The sequence below is a fragment of the Dama dama genome, chromosome 29, assembly GCF_033118175.1.
Source record: "Dama dama isolate Ldn47 chromosome 29, ASM3311817v1, whole genome shotgun sequence".
Taxonomy (NCBI): Eukaryota; Metazoa; Chordata; class Mammalia; order Artiodactyla; family Cervidae; genus Dama; species Dama dama.
This window is the reverse complement of record NC_083709.1, coordinates 18360693-18384514: the sequence shown is the minus strand read 5'-3', so window position 1 is coordinate 18384514 and position 23822 is coordinate 18360693. Positions and strand designations below refer to the sequence as shown.

At 42.4% G+C, this 23822-nt stretch overlaps 1 protein-coding gene across 7 annotated transcripts in view; it reads left to right on the top strand.

Annotated features, from left to right (window-relative positions):
* Positions 1–23822, top strand: part of MSRA (methionine sulfoxide reductase A) — a 366455-nt gene that overhangs the window by 175510 nt on the left and 167123 nt on the right. For 6 of the 7 annotated variants that reach the window (XM_061132320.1, XM_061132319.1, XM_061132326.1 and 3 more), the window contains exon 3: positions 4745–4864. The exons of the other annotated variant lie outside the window; for it this stretch is intronic. In XM_061132320.1, the coding sequence (XP_060988303.1) occupies positions 4745–4864 (120 nt within the window). The remainder of the gene's footprint in view (positions 1–4744; positions 4865–23822) is intronic. 7 annotated transcript variants of the gene reach the window in all.

The following is a 23822-nucleotide window of genomic DNA, read 5'->3' as shown; positions in this document are numbered from 1 at the left end:
GCAGGAATTCTGCCATTTGTGACAACACGCTAGACCTTTCAGGCGTTATCCTAAATGAAATAAGTCATACAGAGAAAGACAAATACTGTATAATTTCACTTACATTGGAATCTAAAGAAAGAGCCAAGTTCATCAGAACAAAGAGTACAATTGTGGTTTCCAGAGTTTGTGTGGGAATACAGACTTCTAGTGATGAGTAAATTCTGGGGATCTAATATTCCCCATGGTGACTATAGCTAATAATACTATACTTTATAATTGAAAGTTACTAAGAGAGTAGGTTTTAAATATTCTCACTACAAAAAATTGGAATTGTGTGAGGTGATAAATGTGTAACTGACCTTACTGTTTTAGTTATTTCACAGTATGTTTGTGTGTCAAGTATGTGATGACATTCTATACAGTAAACTTACATGTCATATGTCAATTATATACCAATAAAACTGGAAAAACTTTTAAAAAGTTAAAAATATACCATAGTACCACCCGTAGTTTTGCCAAAGGATGAAATCTGAGTGTGGATCACACCTCTGGATCCAGCAGCAAATTTGCAGGAAACGTTGAGGATAGAGGAACAGGTTGAATTGCACCAGGAGAACGCAATTGGCAAAATCTACACTGTGGGAAATTCTGCAGGTCAAGCGGCTCGTGTTTTCTTCAATGGATAAATTAAAGGATTAGAATGGAGTGGGAGCCTGTCCACTGAAAAAATTTTAAAGACATAATCAGATTTTTAAAATGAGCAGAACCAAACTGTAGTATCAGGGTGGATACCTTGAATGATAAAATGATAAAAGAAGCATCAGTAAGTAAATACTATAAAATTCAGACAATAGCTAGCTTTGGGGGAAGAAAGAGAGTTGTGACTTAGGTGTGATGTAAGGGTTTCCTGGGGTGGATGGCAAAGTTCTAAATCTTGACCTGAGTGGTGGTTACTAGACTGTTCGAGTATAATAATGCACTGAGTTATGCATTTGTTGCATGTGGTTTTTCTGTATCTGGTTTATTTATAATAAAAGATTAAAATATAAAATATTTTAAGTAAAACAAATTTTAGATGATATTCATGTTGCTTATAGACCCACAAATTCTGAGACATTCTGCCATAAATCAACCTTTCTTTGTTTAAAGAAACATACATACTCAGGCAAATAAAAGAATGCTTAGGTTATACTGGAAGCCACTAGATAAAACATCTGATTGCTTCAAGGAATTTTATTCTTACAGTCACCCCTATCCTAAGTTAAATACCTTTATGGAAATATCAACATTGGTTATATACCCTGGGACGTTATTTCAGCCACACCCCTCTTGGAGACCTTTGCTCAGGTGGAGCTAGTTCATTCTCCTTGCTATCAGAGTTCTTTTCTTGATCCCCAATAAACGAAAAGGGGGGAGGTAAATATTTCTCTACCTTCAGTAAATTTTTGTTTGGTCATTTTAAGTTTTATAAATCTGTATCATGAGGATGTAGTGAAGACGCAGGAGATTTAGACTCTGGGGCCATAGACAAGAAGACTGTAGACAGTGACCAGGGTAAGCGGGCTGCTAAAATAACCCGTTATATACCGTGTGTAGGCTTCCCTCGTGGCTCAGCGGTAAAGAACCCGCTTGCAGGGAGACATGGGTCGATCCCTCTCCTGGGAAGATTTCCTGGAGAAGGAGATGGCAACCAACTCCAGTATTCTTGCCTGGAGAACCCCATGGAGCCTGGAGGGCTACAGTCCATGGGGTCACAAAAGAGCTGGACACGACCTAGCGACTAAACAATAGCAAGGTGTGGCGCGTGGAGAACACTGAAGTGTGTGCAGCGCTCTTTGGCACCATCACTGTTAGTCGCTGTGAGACACAGAAATATTTCACCCAGTGACCCCCACAGACTACCAAACTTCAGAGGCGAAGGTGCCTTCAGCTTGCACACTGCCCATCTCGTGGGTGGCTTTGTGGCCTTTTCTGTGCAGTAATACTGCCCAGCTCCCTTTTCACCCGTCCTTCTCCAGAGGTTCCCTGTCATCATTCCCGTGAGGGATCATTTTATGTGTCAACTTGGCCTGGCTATGGGATGCCCAGAAAACTGGTAAAGCATCATTTCTGGATGTGTCTATGAGGGTTTCTGCAAGAGCCTAGCGTTTGAGTCGTTACATGGAATAGATCAACCTCACCAGCGTGAGTGGGCATTGTCCAGTCCATTGAGGGGCTGCATAGAACAAAATAGGAGATGGAGGGTGAATTCACTCTGTCTGAGCTGGGATACCCATCTCCTCTTGCCCTCAAACATCAGTGCTCCTGGTTATCAGCTTTCAAACTTAGACTGGGATTCGCATCATTGGATTCCCTGACTCTCAAACTTTCAGGTTTGGACTAAGATTATGGTACTGCCTTTCCTGGGCCTCCAGCTTGCAGATTGTAGCTCATGGGACTTCCTTGCCTCCATAACTTAGGATCCAATTCCTCATAATAAATCTCTCTCTGTAGATCTGTTTAAATCCTGTTTGTTCTGTTTCTTCAGAAAACTCTGACTAGTATAGTCCCTTCATCTCAGGAATGCAATGAAATAAAATTAATAGTGAATCCTTGTTCCAGAGACTTGAGGATGGTCAATTTTTAGGAGTAAATACCTAGTCATAGTCACTCCTGCATTATAGGCAGATTCTTTACCGTCTGAACCACCAAGGAAGCCCAGTTACATTCACTAGTAGCAAACAATTCACTTTTGTTTTTGTGAAAACAAAATGATATTTAGTGGTGTGTAACTCGAACAATGCAGATGCTTATTTTTTCTTTGAATTGTTTGCTTTCCTTTTTAAAAGGTATGTGTTTTTAAAGTAATGTGAACCTATTATATAAAAACTTGAAAAATAAAAAAAGTTTGTATATTCTCACCACTGTAATATAGTCATGATTATGATTTTATGTATTTCTTTCTAGTCTATCTTGGTATGAATATTTTTTCATAGTTATAATAAGAACATGCCTATAATTGTCTTTTTCCCCTTTTAAATTTAGCTTTGGGTTAATTATGATGCAATTATATACATATTTCCATATTGCATTGTTACCACAACAGTAACTTTTTACTACATTAAATTTCATCATTTGGCTCTATCATATTTTTTAACTTAGCCTATTTCTGGTTAGTACGTTTCCCATCACATTTGAGCAAGTGTGTTTCTGTATAATGTATAACATCATGCACATTTGTTTTTGGTTGGTGTTGCTCTGAATTCTTAAAGTAGAATATTAACAAGTGTCAAGAATTTCACTAAACTTCTAATTTTTCTTTTAGCTCTGTCATCAAATCTAACAGATCTAGTGATTGTTAAAGTAGGAGGCATATATTAATTTGATAACTGTTGTTCTACCAAGTATTTTAATTATATATGACTTAATAAAGCCAGATAAAACTTGAGGAAGGCAGTAATCTTGTTTACGTCTAGAAATTGACCACAGAATAGTTGTGGAAGTTTAGAAATTCATGGTAGAAAAAGGAAGGTTCTTTATCTGGAGACAAGGAAATGTAATACAACATTTTAGATGAGTGTAAGCATGTGCATTCTTGGGAGATAGGTCTTAGTTTTCATCATATATTCAAAGGAATCTAATACCTAACCACTGGTGTGAGCACATGTGTGCTAGCTGAGTGGAAAACCACTTTTGTGCCTTTATTTGTTAGTCTTTTTCCCTGTCTTCCTCTGTCTCTTTCTTTATTTATCATATTCAGTAATTGAACTCAGAAAAATGTTCTTTTTGGTGAGCAGTGATTTATCACATGAAATTTTCTGCTGCTAAGTCACTTCAGTCGTGTCCGACTCTGTGCGACCCCATAGACGGCAGCCCACCAGGCTCCAGCGTCCCTGGGATTCTCCAGGCAAGAACACTGGAGTGGGTTGCCATTTCCTCCTCCAGTGCATGAAAGGGAAAAGTGAAAGTGAAGTTGCTCAGTCGTGTCCGACTCTCAGCGACCCCAAGGACTACAGCCTACCAGGCTCCTCCGTCCATGGGATTTTCCAGGCAAGAGTACTGGAATGGGATGCCATTGCCAAATTTTCTAATGAATTAACAAAATTTTCAAACTGAACACATATGTGAAATTGTTAATCAAATACTGTGTCAATCTGTTTTGATCTGGGGGATGTCTTCCCATTTAAATCAGTAATTTAGTGTTACCTTCCTTTGTTAGGATTTTTAAAGAAAGCCTGACCAGGATACTTATCATTAAATAAATTTCTACTGTTGCTACAACTTACTATGTTTTGACAAGTCCATAGTGAACTGAGTGTGGAAATCATTCATCAAATGCAGTTATCCTTTTGCTATATTATTTCAAAAGGTGTAACTTTACAAGCTATTAAAATTTGAGGTTTTTAAAAATTTTTACACTACTAAAGCAAGAGGATGAGATGATTAGAAAGCATCACTGACTCAGTGGACGTGAATTTCAACAGACTTGGGGAGATAGTGGGGGACAGAGGAGCCTGGTGTGCTGCAGTGCGTGGGGTCGAAAAGAGTCAGACATAACTTAATGACTGAACAACAAGAAGAAAGCAAAGAGACATTCTGTGAAAATAACCTTAAATAAAATTCTTTTCAGATGTTAAAAGCTCTGCTTCTTTAAAAGATAAAATCTTACTCATGTTTGGTTACCAGATAACAAGAAGAACTTTTTCCTAGTGTGACAGGGCGCCTGATTTGCAACGACTGCCTTGTTTTTATAAAGGACTAACCAGTATCATGTTTTTCTTAGGAATGGGCTGTTTCTGGGGAGCTGAAAGGAAATTCTGGAACCTGAAAGGTGTATATTCAACTCAAGTTGGTTATGCAGGAGGCTATACTCCCAATCCTACTTATAAAGAAGTCTGCTCAGGTAGGAAGACTTTCTGGACTTATCTCTGCTGGCAGGTGACAGGATCTTCAAAATGGAAATAAATTTTTTGTGTGTTTTTTCAGTTTTCTCTTGCCCATTTCTATAAATATACTTGCTGACCTTTCACTTTATGTTTTTAGAAAACAATAGACTTCCTACAGAATGTGCCATGTAGCTTTTCTTGCAGAAAAATCACCCTGAAACGTAATCTCTAAAATGATCATTTGTTACCTTGTGATTCTGTGGGTCAGCAATTTAGACTAAGTTCAGCTGGATGGTCCTTCTGCTGACTTCATCTGGGTTCATTCCTGGGACTGCCGTCGACTGTTGGGTTCCTTGGGGGCTAATTGGTCATCAGTGGCTTCATCATATATCTGGCAGTTGCTGCCGCCATCACCTCTTCTTGCCTAGGGTACTGAGGATGATGAGTATGTCTTCAGCACACTGGCCTGGGTAAATTCACGTGATGGTGGATGCAGAGATGAGGAGCAGTGAGAGAGAACAAGCACCATTCTGCTAGTACTTTCCATGTTTCTGTGTCACACTTACTACGGTCCCATTGACCACAGCAGGTCACATGGTCTAGCCTGGAGTCTGTGTGTTTACAGGGAGATGTGAAGAAATCGGGACCATTACCCCATCATTCTATCACCTGCAACAAGTATGTCATCTACCAGACTTCTTTCTTGAGGGAAAAACACTAAAAATCAGGCTATAATGAGGGACTGGTAAACTGTGGCTTGCAGGCTAAATTCTGTCTGCTGTCTGTTTATATAAGTAAAATTTTTTTAAAACCCAGTCATTTGCTCTTTGTTTATGTTATCTGTGAATGTTTTCATGCCACAGTCTCAGAGTTGAGTGGATGCCTCTGAGGCTGTATGGCCTGTGAAACCTAAAATGCTTATGATCTGGCCCTTTACAGAAAAATATTTGCTGACCTGGATAGGCTGGTGCTTCCATGACATATTCTATCTCAATTACCAAATTATCTTTCTGGAATTTGTTTTGTTTTATTGTTTCTGGCCTTTGAAGTTTTTTTTTTTTTACCTTTCTGCCAGCTCCAGGAGCATTTAAAACATACTATTTTTCTATTTTTAAACTTTTATTTTTCATTTTTAAAATAAAAATGGTGTATATTTAAGATATATATAAATATAAGATGTAAGATGTGATACTTTGGTATGCATAGTGAATTTATTCTAATAATCAAGCTAATTAACATAGCCATCTCCTCACAAACTTTTTTTATGTGTGATGAGAACACCTTTGATCCACTCTCTTAGACGATTCCAAGTATATAATACCGTATTAAGTACAGTCACCACACTGTACACTGTATCTCTAGAACTAATTCATTTTACATAAGGAAAAGTTTGTACCCTTTGACCAACATCTCCCCATTTCCCTGGTGGCCACCATTCTACTCTGCTTCTGTGAGTTCAGTGTTTTTAGATCCCACTTCTAAGTGAAACCGTACACTATTTGTTTTTTCTGTGTCTAGCTTATTTTGCTTAGCATAATGTCCTGCAGGTTCATCCATGTTATTGCACATGGCAGGATTCCCTTCATTTTTAGGCTGAATTGTGTTCCATTGTGTATGTGCCACATCTTCTTTTTCCCTTCACTGACAAATACTTAAGATTGTTTTCATACCATGGCCATTTCGAATAATGCTGCAGTGAGCGTGGGAACCCAGATGTCTCTTTAAGACATGGATTTCTCTGTCTTTGTATATGTACCCAGAAGAGAGGTCATTGAATTGTATAATAGTTGTGTTTTGAATTTTTTGAGGCACATCTATACTGTAAAACACATTTTAAAAAAATATTTTATTTACTATCTTAAACAGTTCTTAATAGAGTTTATCTAGCATATAGTCCATCACATTGACAGAAGTAGGATTTTTAAAAATATGTAAATAGTTTCACTGTTTAAAAATAAAGGTTCACATTGGTATTATCTGTGGAGGGCCCTCTCAGCTCTTTAAGGGCACTGAGGATGAGGCAGGGAGGAACTGGAGTGTAAGAATTTGTTCAATAATGAGCATGTTGATTTGTTTGCTACAATATGAATTCTGGTTTTGAAGTGAGATTTTAACTGTGCAACAGTGAAAATATCATAAAAATATTCCTATTCTTATTTTTCTTCCTTCTGGAGAAGAAGTGAAATATTCTGACTGATGTTGAGAATATGGAATATCAGACAAATATGTTAATGGTTAATCCTTTTTTTTCCCTTTGCTTCTGTTTCAAAATGAAACAGCTTATGCAGAACTATAAATAGAGAGATTCAGATGAACCCTGGAGATTGCCCAGGTGTATCCTCTTAAGTCTTAGGAATGGAAATGAATATATTCCTTCCTATAATTGCAGACATAACTTAATAGCTTAAGAGAAAATGTTGCTAAGATAACATCCAGATATCTACTGCTTATATTGTTACTCTCTACCAGCAAAATGTTAATCATCAGTTAGAATATTGTGGTTGCTGTTTGCTCAGACTCTCTCCAATTAAGTTCTTCACCATAAGAACAACATGATAATTGCCCTTTGTTGATTCCTCTGTGTGCCAGACACCATTAAGTAGCTCATGCTCAGTCATGTCCAACTCTTTGTGACCCCATGGACTGTAGCCCTCCAGGCTCCTCTGTCCATGGGATTTCCCAGGCAAGAATATTGGAGTGGGCTGCCATTTCCTCCTCCAGGGGATCTTCCCGACCCCCTGATATGGGATTGAACCCATATCTCCTGAGTCTCCTGCATGGCAGGTAGGTTCTTTACCCCTGAGCCACTGGCCAAACAGTGTACAAGCGCTTTTTTCATCTTTGCTTTTTTTTCCATCCAGTCTTTCAAACAGCCTCATGAAGGGTCTCAGTTTCTATTTTTTACAAAGGGAGTGTTGAGGCTCAGAGAAAATAAGTGACTTAGCCAGGGTCATATCTCCCTACCTTTAGCTCTCAGCTCGAAACTTATGCCATTGACTGTGGTGTAAGTCACCCAGCTGTCATCATGGCCCAGCCATTCTCCATTCACCTATTGATGCTTCCCTCCTCCCCACGTTTTCTTTCATGTATATTTTTGAGCCTTTTGGTATGCTTTTTCATGATTACTGTAAGGAAAATAGCAAGCAGTCTTTTGGGTCTTTCTGATGTTTGCAAGGAAAAAGGAAAAAAATCCCTTTTAAAATATAGTTCATGCCGACATCTGGCACGTTAGAGGCCTGTAGCAATGGTGAAATACAGAAATCACGGAGGTTATAAAGAACTCTCTATTTGATGTGAACACTACTTGCTAAGTTAGTGGTGGCATCTGGAAGCATGGTTGTCATGGAAACTTGTTCCTGATTGGAAAAAGATAGTTACAGGGTCTTTTCCAGACACAGAAGGAGAGATGATTTCTCTCCCCAGGCTTTTTGTTGTTGTTGTTGTTCTGATCATGAAAGAGAAAAACAAAAAGGCCTAGAGAGGCTGTGATGGAAAGGTCTGTCTGGCCCAGAAGTGATGGAGCCTATAGATCTGTGGGAATAGCAGGGAAGGAGAACAAGCAAGGTCCCCAGCTAGAGTAATTATGGTAACCAGCTAATTAAAGGTTTTTGACCAAGGAGAGGGATGGGGGAAACAGAAAACAGGTTGCACTGGTTGGGCCTCCCCGCTGGGGCCTGGGGTGCTCAAAGCTTTGTTGAACAAGTCTGCCCTGGGTGGGTCTGCCTTGCAGGAGAGAAAAACTCAGGCTCTGATAAGATGTATAATCATTGCTTAGGTTTCATGTGAGAGAAATACTGGTCTGTGCTCTGGTATTTGCATTTATGTCAAATGCTTACTCTTGTGTTTGCAGTTAGGCTTGTAAGACATTGGTCACAACCAGGAGTCTTTTTAAAGGTATTCCTTCCTTCCTCCCTCCCTCCCTTTCTTCTTTCCTTCCAGAAAAGAAGCCTAATGACCTGGATTGTGTGCCAACCTCCTTCCCTCACAGAGCAGGACACCTGAGTCTGAGGTGCCATTAGATTTCTTGGGGCAGATTCCAGAATTACAGGGCTCACACTCAGGAAGGGGTTCTCAAAACCCACAGAGTTAGCTCCCATTCCCTTCTGCTGTGAGCGATCACCTGGGAGGTGTTTCCAGGAGTCAGAGCTTGTGTCCGAGCTTCCATGAGTATTGTCTTGTTGAACAGATCAGTGATCACAAACCATGCAACCAGAACCACTTTATCAAGTTGGTCATCCCCGCTTGCTAGTGGGTATGCACGTGAGTGTGAAAGCAAGTATGTACCCAGACAGGCTGTATATTTATGTCTGACTGGTGGGTTTCTGTGTGGCTATTGACGGCCCAGCAATTCAGAAACCTGAACTGGAATTGTGCCTAGGCACGTGAAAAAGACCTGTGACTTCTAGTAAGAGCCAGGAGAGGAGGTGGTCCCCATGGGGACATTCATTAATGACTCCCCAGTGGGTCTATTACATGTTGGGTCATGTGTGTGCATCTAAAGCCTGACACACGTAGAAGATCCTTGCGGAATACAGTTCCTCGGGCATTTTGCAAAGTTGCCTTTTAGGAATGAAGTGTAACCTGTAACGCATCAGCGCTGAGATAGGCAGTCTCTTAGAAGAGAGCTTGGCTTCTGGGTTTTCAGAACCTCCGAGTAACCTGATGGCCGGCCTGGGAAAGGGGAGGTCCTGCTGCCTCACACCACATAGGTTGCTCTGTAAGGTTTGGCTGTTGGACAGGCTCCCAGAGCCTGACGCCATGACACTTTTAAGCTCTATCACTAACTCCGCTTGTTCTGATCAACACTCTATAGAAACTTCTCATCTTTTGTCCTCCTGTGGAGGTTATTTACAGGAAGAAAGAGCAAGGAGACAAGGCCAGCCAGATAGTTCTAACACTCATTTCCAATTCAATAAGATGCTATCCTGAGATGTATGTATCAGTCTATTATGAGTTTAGTCTACACAGGTCATTCTCTCCATATTGGATTAACCTTGTTAAATTCAGTGTAGAAATGGAATTTGGCCTTCGAAGCTGAGAGTCAGGAGCCTGGTTGCCATGATTTTCCAAAGGCTGTGGTTCCCTCTTTGCATTTCCTTACAGATCCCCTGTCTCTCACATGTGTCCATCATTTCATTTAAACCTGTTTTAAGAGTGACCACCCTCCTGTAATAGGCACTTAAACTTCCCTTTCTCAGATTCATCAATTAGCACTGGAGCTCAGAGACTGAGAAACTTGCATCTGCCAGGTGGTTTTTTTTTTTTTAATCTATATTTATTTATTTTATTTGTCTTTATTTAGCTGCACCAGGTCTTAGTTGTGCCCCTCAGGATCTTTAGTTGTGGCACGTGGGAGTTTAGTTCCCTGACTGGGGATCAAACCCGGCTCCCCAGAATTGGAAGTGTAGAGTCTTAGCCACTGGACCACCAGGGAAGTCCTTGCCAGATTTTTTTTTCCTTTTTTTTTTTCCAATTTATTTTTATTATTTGGAGGCTAATTACTTTACAATATTGTAGTGGTTTTTGTCATACATTGTCATGAATCAGCCATGGATTTACATGTATTCCCCATCCCGATCCCCCCTCCCACCTCCCTCTCCACCCGATTCCTCTGGGTCTTCCCAGTGCACCAGGCCCGAGCACTTGTCTCATGCATCCAACCTGGGCTGGTGATCTGTTTCACGATAGATAATATACATGTTTCGATGCTGTTCTCTCGAAACATCCCACCCTTGTCTTCTCCCACAGAGTCCAAAAGTCTGTTCTGTACATCTGTGTCTCTCTTTCTGTTTTGCATATAGGGTTATCATTACCATCTTTCTAGATTCCATATATATGCGTTAGTATACTGTAATGGTCTTTATCTTTCTGGCTTACTTCACTCTGTATAATGGGCTCCAGTTTCATCCATCTCATTAGAACTGATTCAAATGAATTCTTTTTAATGACTGAGTAATATTCCATGGTGTATATGTACCACAGCTTCCTTATCCATTCGTCTGCTGATGGGCATCTAGGTTGCTTCCATGTCCTGGCTATTCTAAACAGTGCTGTGATGAACATTGGGGTGCACGTGTCTCTCTCAGATCTGGTTTCCTCAGTGTGTATGCCCAGAAGTGGTATTGCTGGGTCATATGGCAGTTCTATTTCCAGTTTTTTAAGAAATCTCCACACTGTTCTCCATAGCACTTGCCAGATATTTTAAGCCTGAATTCTGAGTCCTCCGAGAGCTGGCCACCACCAGCTCCTGCACCAAGAACCCAGTCTCAGCTTGGATGCAGGGTAGCATTGCTCAGAGCCACTGTTAGGCTACTGTTGCTCATTTGTCAGATCTGTCTCTAAGAGATGTCCTGAAAAGTCTTAGTGGCCATCATTCTGTTCCTAAAATGATTTCCAAGGATTCATTCATTCACATGGTGTTCCTTAACTGCTGAGTATATGCCTGGCACTGGAGAACCCATAAAAGCCTGGCAGGGCACAGCCAGGAGGAGCCTCAATTTCGTGTCGGCTTTCTTTTATGAATTAAACTCACCATTGATTGGGAATGTACTGTATATGCAAGACTTTGTACTAGGTACTCTGTATCATTGTATGTGAAACAGAGTTGAAAAATGCTAGTACCTGTCTGCCAGAATTCTTTCTCTGTAGTCAGATGAAAGCTTGATCTTTCACATTTAAAGAGTTGTGCTGACCCTGGTTTTAGACACACACACATACACAAATACACACATGCATACTCACACAGATCACACACTTGTTATGCAAACCAACTGATTAACTGGCATGCTGTTGCTTTCCTACGTTGATTTTAGAAGTAATTGGGCCATTCAGTGTCTTGAATACCCTGATAGAGAATTATCCTTACATTTTATAATCACAACGACACAGATGAAAATATGAAAAGACATTCTGCCATGGATAAGCATTCTGGGTTAATTTCAGTGCATTAGCCTAATACACAAATAACCCCATTTCTGGCAAGAAAACCCAGGATGTTCATTCACTGGGTAATATCTTTTCGTATTTTGCTTACAGATGTTCAGAACAATTCCATGTTCATTAGTCTATTCAAAAGCTTTTAGAAATCTGCACAGCCAAGTGGCACCAAACCCAGAAGCCTGAAAGGGGCTGTACAACTTTCTCTCGTAAGAGAGATCTACACAGTCACCACGGAAACTCAGAGGCCCAGACATTTTTCTTTATCATCAGAAGACTCTGGTGGATTTTCATGCAGTGCATTTGGTAGAAGACTTGAGCACGAGCCGGGGCTTGGGAGGAGCAGAGATTGGGAGGATCCTGTCACCTCCCACTGTGATGTCCATGCCAAAGCCATATTACTCTTTGTCCTCCAAGAGTTGCCTCTCTTATAAAATGGGGGTATTCCTCATTTATGAAGCCCATAGAGTTATGGTGAGGTTCTTATTTGAAAATCAAATCTTGTCATATTGGGAGTAGCAAATCCAGGACATATGCTTTCTGTGACTCCAGCTCTTGGGCATATTAAAGGTAAAAGCAGTGGGTCAGGAAGCATCACTTGGCAGGGTCATGGGCTCAGCACACAGAATGCGCGCATGACACGACAAAGAAAAGCCGATGTCTTCTTTTCCTCTTCTGTGTTCCCCTCTCCAAATGCAGATCCTGGTTTCCTCCATGCTTAAGAGCTCTAACAAAGCACTGAGTAATTTCCCCACTAATAGAAGAAACTCAATATACTTTTTTAGTTCGACTTAATTTCTGAAGTGTTTGGGTGGATGTACATGTCTGTGTATCTTGCGTGAGATTAATGACCCCATTCTTTTCCAAAGTAGTAATGAGTTCTGTTATTAGCAGATTTTACCAAGCAACGTGAAGCTGTTTCTTAATTCCTTGCAGACTACATTAAGTCTCTCGTTAGTGCATAGTTAAGTCCTATTGTACTCTTCTCAGTGTCAGTCAAGGTAAATTACTAAGTTATTGACATATCCCTGAAAATGCAAGAATTCTGCTCTTCAAGTTCTTGCTATAAGCAATTTGATCACTTTCTGCTCCTCTATGTTAGACGTAATATTAACCTTGAACTTGCAGTAGGCAGGATGAAAATGCTTACCTCTCTCAAACCACCAGGCAGAAAGCAAACCCTGAGGTTGGGGTCCTGTGACTCCTAGTTATAACCCCTAGGACCAAATACAACCTGTCCACTCATGACGCCCTTTTAAGTGAGGATGGGAATCAAGATTTCAGAGTGGATGTAGCTGTTGAGTTTGAAAATGTTAAGATTTCGAGAGATCATTATTTTTTTGTCAACTAAGTCCTGGTTATCATTTCAGTGAGGCTAGATTTAGTTTTAAAAAATTGAGTAAGCGCTGGGATGTTTTTAACAGTCAGTTCTTACGTTACTGGATGCTCTCGGGGCTGAGTCCAGGAGCAGCCAGGAGCAGAGCTGAGGGTGTGATGGCAAAGCCCACTGGAGCCTCTCCTGTTAACCCGTGTGCCGGCATCTCTCATTTCCCTCAGCCTTGGAACAAAAGAGGAAGTCATCAACCAGTGGGTGTTACTGCCTCGCCCTTTTTCAGAGCTTCCCTAGGTCTGGTTTCCGATCTGGGCAGTGGACCTGCAGGGCCTGTGGTGTTGGGAACAGCCTGCAGATTGATTTTGTCCACCAAGCCGGTCCCGAAGACCTCACGAACCATCTCTCTCACGTCTACTCCTGACCTTCAGTCTGTGAGAGAGATGACGTTGTGAAGATGAATGGCACATTCATGCACTCTTACTGAACTCGGGGAAGCTTTTGGTCTCCACAGCATGCTCTTCACCCCTGGCTTCCGGAACCAGAGCTCCTGAACCTGGGCAGAGGCTTGACCAAGTCACGTGGTCTCTTGGGCTGACACAGCCGTGGGGCCACCGTGCTAACAGGCTGTCCAAAGTTCCCAGGGTTGGAACAAAATAGACCTGAGCACCCTTCGCTAGAGATGCTTCAAGTTTGCTACAATAATTCAGTCCAGCGTTAGGCACCACAGAGGAGGAGGAAGATATTTCTATAGCTTCAAAGGCTGACAGCTGGCAAGCACCAAGGCAGGAGGCAACACAAGACCTCGGCTCCTCAGGTCCATGACCTTCCCTCCTCGCCGTGTTTCGCGGCCAAGGACTCCTCTGTATTATTTTCTGTTGTTTGCCATTTACGAGGAGAGTTGATGAATGAATTTTGATGCTTTATAGATTTTCTGAAGATATTGTATGTTCAGTATATTCTTCTTATGTCCTTGATGTTTTCATTTTCTCTAGCTTGTTTGACTTTTCCATCACCTGTCTCCTTGAGCAGCTTAATTCACGGTTGGGAACAGGTGTGGTGGTCAAAGGTCAATATACCGACAGACTCCAAGTAGTTACATGTGTCAGTATTTCGGCATATCTGATGTAGAATTTGAATAGGCCATTTAAATGGAAAATAAATGAGAAGGAACAATAGTAAAAACATTATACTCACTCAGCACTAGAAATAGATTGTTCTTTCATTATTTTGGGATTATATTCTCAGAGATTTAGGAGGGAGATGAAGAGGAATTTGCTATAGCAAGCAGTTCTTAAAACATAATTGCACTTTGTCTCATGCATCCAACCTGGACTGGCGATCTGTTTCACACTTGATAATATACATGTTTCGATGCTATTCTCTCAGATCATCCCACCCTCGCCTTCTCCCATAGAGTCCAAATGTCTGTCCTATACATCTGTGTCTCTTCTTCTGTCTTGCATATAGGGTTATCGTTACCATCTTTCTAAATTCCATATATATGCATTAGTATACTGTATTGGTGTTTATCTTTCTGGCTTACTTCACAAGTGCTCGGGGCTGGTGCACTGGGAAGACCCAGAGGGATGGGATGGGGAGGGAGGTGGGAGGGGGTTCAGGATGGGGAATACATGTAAATCCATGGCTGATTCATGTCAATGTATGGTAAAAACCACTACAATACTGTAAAGTAATTAGCCTCCAACTAATAAAAATAAATGAAAAAAAATAATTGCAAAAGCAATTGATGAATATACCTGCATCATTATTTTCAAATCACATCTAATGGAGTCGTAATGTAATATGAGGAAAAAACCTTAGAGGGGGGTTGAGCTGCTCGAGGAATTTTATGTAATACTTTGGGTCTTAATTACTTCATAATGACTGACAATTTTTAAAACTTGAGAATGAGGTTTCTTTTTTTTGTTTTTTGTTTCTTTTGGTCTGAGTGACATCAGAAATAAATATCTGGGTCAGTGGTTGCCCCATCTGCCAGGTTAAAACTGCAAGGGACTCTTATGAAAACACGGGTGCGCATTGTGCAAGTGAATTGCCCAGTCGAAACTGGGCAGCATCAGGAGAGGTCACCGCTGTGTGCCAGGCCAGCCTCGGATCTGCTGGGGCCTCGTCACCATGAGAGGCAGTCACAGGTCACTGAGTCCCCTCAGCCGTGGGCCAGGCTCTGCTTCATAACCCCTCGTCTCTGATGCGTGGAATTGCAGGGTCCGTTGGGGGTGCCGAGAGGCAGAGTGGACCCCAGTCTCTTCACTCTGCACTTGGGAGCCAGCGCCCTGGCTCTGTGGCAAAGGCTTTCTGAGGAGAATGCTCACCCACAGCAGGGTCGGACCCTCTTATCTGTAGTTGTATCCTTCCTCTTCTCATCATATTCTCTCCCTACTTCTCCTTCCCTTCCTTATTTTTCTCTCTCTTCCCTCTAGTTGATGATAGGATGCTTTTTTTACTCCAGTACTATTAATGTTACAATAGTCCTAAAAAAAGTCACAAGAACTAGTAACTTATATGGTGCCCGTCTTGGGTTTAGGACAGTTTATAACATAAAATTCTCAACAGATTTTATTATAATTGTTGTTGTTCAGTCGCTCAGTCATGTCTGACTCTTTGCGACCCCGTGGACTGCAGCACGCCAGGCTTCCCTGTCCTTCACCATCCCCTGGAGCTTGCTCAAACTCGCATCCTTTGAGTTGATGATGCCATCCCACCATCTTGTCCTCTGTCATCTCCTTCACATCCTGCCTTCTATCTTTCCCAGCATCAGGGTCTCTTCCAATGAGTCGGCTCTTCGCATCAGGTGACCAAAGTATTATTATGATAGTAGCTTATACTATTCCTGGCTTATAAGATCTGCACAAGGTTTCCAGTGACTGAGCTTTGTCACAGGTCTGTGAATAGGGTAGCATTGTCGCTCCTGCCTGTAGAGGTGCCAAGCCCTCTGGAGCAGAAAGTCACTCATAATGTCACCCGCTAGTCAGAGGTCCCGCCATCTCTTTTGATGGCATTTCCTTGGAAGAAAACAGAGTTTGTTTTTTAGACCATCTCCTTCTAAGCTTTTTCTTTATCCATTTCCAATAAATGCATTTTCACACACCTTTCTTGAGCATTTTAGGATACTTCAGCATATATTAAGCGAGGAAGTTCTTGTAGGAATAGAGTTTAGCAAATGGTTTATTTAAAAATTTCTGATAGTCTGAAACTATTTAGGTGAACTTGACCTATAGAAACATGGATTTTCTTTTTCTTTTCATTGAGCATATCTTAGAGGTCATCTGTTTCGGTGATGGGTAGAGCTTTTGATAAGCATTCAGATATGTTCTTCTCTTGAAAATTTTGTATAGAGGTCTATTATTAAAACACGGTGTCCAAGATAAATACCCTGATTAGTGGGGGGAGGGGGTGGGCTCCCTCTACACAAGGGTTTCCCAGGTGACTCAGTGGTATAAAGAACCTGCCTGCCAATGCAGGAGATGTGAGTTCAGTCCTTGGGTTGGGAAGATTCCCTGGAGAAGGAAATGCCAACCCACTCCAGTATTCTTGCATGGAAATCCCTTGGACAGAGGAGCCTGCAGGCTACAGTCCTTGGGGCTACAGAGAGTTGGATACGACTGAGCGACTGAGCATGCATCCCTCAACACTGTCCTTGTTCTTTAAGTCAGGAAGGTGCTTCCTTGGGGCCAAGTCGGAGAGAAGTTGAGGAACAGGGGAAGCTTCACTCTGGGCTGATACATACACTGAAAAGGCGAGGACCTCCCAACCACATTATACACTAGAGGAGAAGACCTCCTGATACTTTATGCACTAGGGAAGAAGACCCCTTGACCACATCACACATGAGAGGGAGCTCCCCTTTCTGACCGCATTATACACTCTTGCCACTGGAAGTCACAGAGTTCCTGGGGTCGTCAGGGAGACCATCCAGAGATAAAGTGCTGGAACACGTTCGAATGGGGCCTGTTGTTCTCTGCCTCCTCAGAAATGTACTTAGGTGCTGAGATGTCTCCAGGAGCCTTAAGTGTAGACATTGTTGTGTGAGTTCTGAGTCTTCTGGCAGAGGCCCAGGGCCTCCAGTTTCTTCCAGTCATTTGTTTTTGTCCATTTTTGCAGTTTCAGCTCTGGTGCCCCGAGCACATTGACTTTAAAGCCTTCCCTCCCCTTCTCCTTCTTGGAGGTAAGAAACTGTTGGCTACTGTTGTACCCAGTCTGCTGAGTGCACACCTGCCTGGCTGCTGAAGGGGAGGTTGACAGAAACTCATAGGGGCCTGAGCTTGTGTATCTTTGTGCACAAGGGGAAAAAAAGAATAATCTGTCACCTTGTTTAAGGTTTGTTGGTTTGTGTCTGGTGACTTGAAACTGCTCCAGGGAAAACCATCTGTCCACCTTGGAGAATCAGGTTATAAACTGACTAAGCCACTTACTGGGGGTACAGGTGAGGTCGGCATGGGAAAAAGCTATCTGTTTTTGGTGCTTGGAGCTCTGACGGTTTTAATTAATAAACTTTATTTTTTAGAGAACTTTTAGGTTCACAGCAAAATTAAGAGGAAGGTACCCGTATACACTCTGCTCCCACCCCATGGCTTCCCCCTTGTTACCACCCCGCTCCATATGGTACATTTGTCACCGTTGAGGAGCCTACACTGACACGTCCCTGTTACCCAGAGTCCACAGCTTACATTAGGGTTTACCCTTGGTGTTGTCCATGCTGTGAGTTTGGACAGAGGTACACGTGTATCCACCATTGTAGTGGCACACAGAGTGTTTCTTATCTTCCATTCTCTGACTTTGCAAATTGTGGCTGCTGCTCCCCTGGGTTTTCCTCTTTGACTTTATAGCTTTGCTCTGCTCCCTGGCATTCCTGGCATTGGTGTTTCGAGCTCTGCCTGCCTCCCCCTTACCTCGTGCATGGATGGGTGGCTCTGTTGCTCATGGTTCTGCTTTGTTACACTCAGATAACCTCCACACAGAAGCTTCAGAAGGCAGTGGCAGGGGTGGGGCTAGACCTGTTTCCCTGAGATTGTGTAAGATTCGGAGGTTCAGGTAAAGAAAAAGACAACCTCGTTGCTTCAGCTTGTTTCCATATGTGGATTGGACACAAACACTGCTGAGACAAAGGGGACACCATAGGATCTATCAGAATAGATGGTAAGGAAATGGGAGCAGTCAGCGGCTGTGTGTAGGTGAGTCATTGATGAATGGGGCACACTCTGTAATTTGGACCAGTTGCAGCAGGTTAAAAGCTCTACTTGTCAGTGAAGAATCGCACGTGACCAACAAGCAAAAGCTACTTAGGGCCTCTGTGCCTCGGCCAAGTGTACAGGGCACAGAATTCCAGTTAGTGGTGAAAGTGAAGTAAGTTGCATGTAGCCCAAGATCCATGGAATGGAGAACCGGCAGTATTTCCTTAGCTCCTTAGGAGAGGGGAGTGGAGGGGGGAGGAGGGGACAGGGAGAGGGAGAACACCTCACAGCACTAGCAGCACGTGTTCATAAGTGAGGCAGCTTCTAATGTGGACGGGCACAGATGGGCTGGTCATGTAACCTGGAGTTAGGGCAACAGATGGACAGTGCATCACATGAATTGGATACCCAGGAACCGCAGTGTCTGCTGGGAAATCCAGGGATGCAGCTGGTTGACCCAGTGACACCATACCTGGGCAGAGGTATAAGTCGGGTGCCCGTGGTCTGAAAGGATAGTGAATAGCCCTGTGCACTGGTGGGGAGAAAAACGAGATTCAGTAAGAATACAGGAAAACCCATCACCGGCATGTGTGTTTAAAAAGTGTTCTTTGTAAGAGGACTGACTGTCTTTTGTTTATCTTTCAAGACCTGGCCTTATTATGTCACTTCCAAATGTTGTGATCATATGATATTCAGAGCACTGGAAGGGGAAATAATACTTGGGTATTTGATATATATATGCACAATATATTTGAAATAAACTTTCTTAACATTGAATTTTTACTCTAAGCACAAACTGAAAAATTAATTTCTTGAAAAGAATGATAGAATGTGGTTCAGTTTTCAAAATACAGTATAAGATGTAGAAAAGATGAAGCCTTCATTTAAAAACCAAATAATGTTAAACTAAAACAAAAATAACTCTATGTGACTCCTCTTAAGTCACTTTAATAGGGTGTCACAGTACCTATAGTCAGCTCTGATGGTACTGATAACTTTTCCATTTGATGATAAAAATGAATGAAATGGCATGTTTTTTAAGCTGCTACATACTCAGCCTTTTTATATACATTCAGTAAGTGTATGCATTCATGTTTGGGTCTCCGTTGAAGGAATTTAAATGTTAAACACCCACTCTTGTGTCAGATACAGTGGGAGGCAGGAGAGATTAGTTTTTGTTTTCATGAAGGTACACGTACAGGGGAGCCTTGATGGATGGGCCAAGGGTACAGTCTCAGATATCACGTCCAAGGAAATAAAGCGGGAATAATGTGAGAGGCCAAAGGAGAGGGTCCTAGGAGCTCAGTTAAATAGAGAGATGGGCTGATGTGTTGAAGAGATTGAAGTAAGAGCCAAATGGGGAAATGGGGGTCAGGCCAGTCCTCAGAGGAAGAGGAATCTTTAAACCCAGCTCTGAGAGTATGCTGCCGCTGGCGCTGGCATGAGTGGGGATTGAGTGAGTCAGCGGCAGCTGCTGGGATCAGGTCATGGCAGACTGAGGGTTTTGATTCAGGAAACCTAGAGCATGGAGCACTGGTGCTTGCGTTTCACCTGTGGCTGATTGGATGGAAAGTCTGAATGTCCTGCTGGTGTTTACCCAGTTAAGTCCTGCTGTCTGAGAGGCCAACCCATAGTCCAGAATCAGACCCGCTGCTCAGGTGCCAAGTGGCTGGTGGAGGAGAGCTTGACCTCACACCAGCTGGTGAAGAGAGAAGAGGAGGCAAAGGGCACAGGCTGGTCTGGGGCAACCACACAGAGTCAAGGTTGATTCTTGGCTCTGGGGTACACTATATGGTGATTCGGGCAGGACAGGGACATCACCGGGGCCTTCTGGGTGGGTGTCAGCTCGGGGCCTTCCCTGTCTTCCAGGTCTTTAGGCTGATTGAAAGGCCCTGAGATCATCACAAACTGTGATGACTGCTGGATCGAGTGCCCCTGGTGCAACCACGCTGACAGAACGGGAAGGGCTTGTGGAGTCATCTCTTTTCACACAGCGGGAAGTGAAAACTCAAGAAGGCCACTGTCAGACTGTGTGCAGCACTGACGTGGTCAGGACCCGAGTCTTTTGTTTTTGTTTAACTGACGTATAGTAGAATACACATACTAAAAGCATACAGTTTGGTAAGTTTTAACATTTGTAGACACCGTAAAACCATCACCACATTGAACGTATCCATCACCCTCAAAGTTTCCCCATGCACCTTTGTAATTCTCCTTTCCTGCCTTCTTTGTGCCCCCTTGCCCCCTGCCACCCAACCACCAGGACCCCAACCCCCCATGCCCAGGCGACCTCTGATCTGCTTTCTCAGATTTCTAGATAAATTTGTGTTTTGTAAAATTCTGTATGGAATCATATGCATATGATTATCATACATCTGGCTTCCTTCATTCAACATAACTGTACTGAGATTCATTGTTTTTTTTTTTAATTTTTCAATAGTTTGTTCCTTTGTATCGCTGAATAGTATTCCGTTGTGTAGATATACCATGAGTTCACCTGTTGGTTAGTATTTGTTTCAGTTGGGCTATTACAGATAACACTGCCATGAACATTCATTGCAAGTCTTTGTGTGGACATATGCCTTTATTTCCTTTAGGTAAATACCCAGAAATGGAATGACTCAGCCCCAACGTGTGTGTGTGTGTGTGTGTTATGTGTGCCCAGTCACTCTGTATCCTACTCTTTGAGACCCCATGGACCGTAACCCACCAGGTTCCTCTGTCCATGGGGCATGGGAGGTGTGTATTTAACTTCTTAAGACATTGCCAGGATGTTTTCCTCAATGGCTGTACCATTTTACATTCTTTCTGGTTGTGTGTGAGAGTTCCAGTCCCTCCACATTTTCACCAACAGTTGGTGTGGTCAGTCTTTTCAATTTGAGTCATTCTAATAGACGTGCAGTGATGTAGCTCTGTGCTTTCCACATGTGTTTCTCTAAAGACTAAAACATATTGAGTATTTCTTAAGGTGCTTACTTGAGATCTGTACGTCTTTCATAAAATTGTCTGTTCATATCTTTCATATGTTTTTATTGGATTATTTTCTAATTTTAGAGTTTTGAGAGTACTTTGTATATTACGATTACCAGTACTTTATCAGATATATGATTTACAGATGTTTTCTCTGAGTCAGAGGCTTGTCTTTGCATTCTTTTAATAGTATCTTTCAAAGATTAGAAGTTTTAAATTTTGACGAGGGCCAGTGTATCAAATTATTATTTGATGGATTTTCGTCTTAGATATGACACTGTGTCTAAGAAGTCTTTGCTTAACCCGCATTCACAAAGATTTTCCCCTATTTTTATTCTAGAAGTTGTATACTTTGACATGTACGTTTAGGTCTGTGATCCCTTTTGAATGAATTTTTGTTTATGCTGCAAGAACCCCACAGTCTTGACAAGTGTGCAATATAGGAAAAGGCATGTGGTCTCATTATCCATATATGGTTATAAGAATTTTCTTCCAGTGCCATCATGTTTCAATGCAAAGGTTAGCCATACATTAAATACGTACATCATTCAAAAAACACCCCACTAAAACACATTGCCCAGCTTTCATAATACATTTGACGAAAGAATAATAAGGTCATTAAGGGCAATCAGTGTTTTGTTATATTCTTGATTATGTTCTTGATTATAGTTAGTTGTATATCTTGATATGAACATATCTGGAGTAAGAAGTAAGCCTCGTCCCTCTTACTGGGGACCAACATTGTCCTGGACTCAAGTTTAAAACCTTGACAACAGCATTGATTACACATTGTTTATCTGTCCCCCTCCTGTTGCAGTGATTATGGCACTTGAGAATTCCTAGAGAGGACGCAGTGCTCAATCACGTAATTATGTCCCAAATAGTGTGGGCGCTCTTGCTGCCGTTCAGAGAAACAGCGCAAAGCGAAGTTTGTTTGGGTTCTTATTGTGGCTATCCAGTGGGAGGGGAGGCTGCCGTGGCTGAAGAGAGCAGCTCAGAGATGGAAGCAGTTGATTTGGTGACTGAATGGGGCCACGTGGGGGATATCAAGGGCTTTGTTGTCCTTGTCTTGTAATTATGGGAGTAATTAGCACCATTCCATTGACCATAGTATGTAAGTGTATGACTCAAGTTCCACAGCACAGGACTGGAGCTGATCATTTCAGCCTTGGGGATTCTTCATGGGCCCTCGTATTCTGCCTTTCATATATGTGCTCCTAACGCCTGGGATGTAGTTTCTTTCTGAAAAGAAATACAAAAGGGGCTGTTGGATTTGAGGTTGGCAGATGGAAGGTGTTTGTGTTCTGAAAGACCCTTACATCTGCTGGGGACCAGGGGTAAGTCAGTGTTAGCATCTCCTAATACCACTCTTCTCTGCCAAACAAGGAGAGGAGGACCTTTGAGTGTCCTCGTGGGCTTGCTGAGAGAATGTGCTCTCCACCTGTACCGTATTCCTGTGAGTAGATAGGGGCCATATGTGTGCTTTCAGCTTTTCCTACAGAAAAAAAAAATTATTTGCAGTTTTCTTTTGGAGGCACCGTGAGAACCACCCCCAAACGCAGGCCCTGAGGCTAGGCTGGCTCACCCTCCACCTCCCGTTCCCCTTTATTTCCCTGTTGCACGTACCCTATCACAATGATGGTTTTTCTCCCTGCCTGGAGTAGGGGTTTCTTTAAGGCCCATGATCTCTAAATTATCTTTATAAGCTCAGTGCCATTTGGTAAATGTTTGTTGAATCAGCAGCTAAATAGGTAAATAGGAAGATGAGCAGGACATTCCGGTTTTAAAGGAACTCATTGCCTATAACGCAGGAGATGGACGTGTATATGAGTGCTTGCCGCCCACTGTTCGGACTACAGCAGCACTTCATTGATTTATTTTTAAACAAAATGGGACCTCTTCATTCTCATCTGACAAAATAGCTTCTGTTGACACTCAAGACATTTGGGTGGACAGTATGTAGCTGAGAAATGGTTTCTAAAAAGAGGAGAAGAGATGAAGGGAGACTTTACTCTCTCATTCCAATCTGTAAGTCTCTTATGTCTGTGGCACCTCCCTCCCCACTCCCTAGGTCAGGTTAGCCCCTGCCTCCAGCCCACTGTGTATTCTCACAGTCCTGCGATTCTCTTTTCTGACACGTTATTTGTTCACTGTGTGCCTCGGCAGCTGTCTTGTTCACTGCTCTGGCCTTGTCATCTTTTGTTGTTGTTGTTTAGTCACTAAGTCATGTCTGACTCTTTTGAGATCTCATGGGCTGTAGCCCACCAGGCTTCTCTGTCCATGGGATTTCCCAGGCAAGAATCCTGGGCTGGGTTGCCATTTCCTTCTCCAGTGGATCTTTCTGACCCAGGGACCGAACCTACGTCTCCTGTATTACAGGCAGATTCTTTACCACTGTGTGTGCATGCTCGGTCACTTCAGTCATGTCCAACTCTTTGCAACCGTGTGGGGTGTAGCTCACAAGACTCCTCTGTGCATGGGATTCTCCAGGCAAGAATGCTGGAGTGGGTTGTCATGCCCTCCTCCAGGGGATCTTCCCCATCCAAG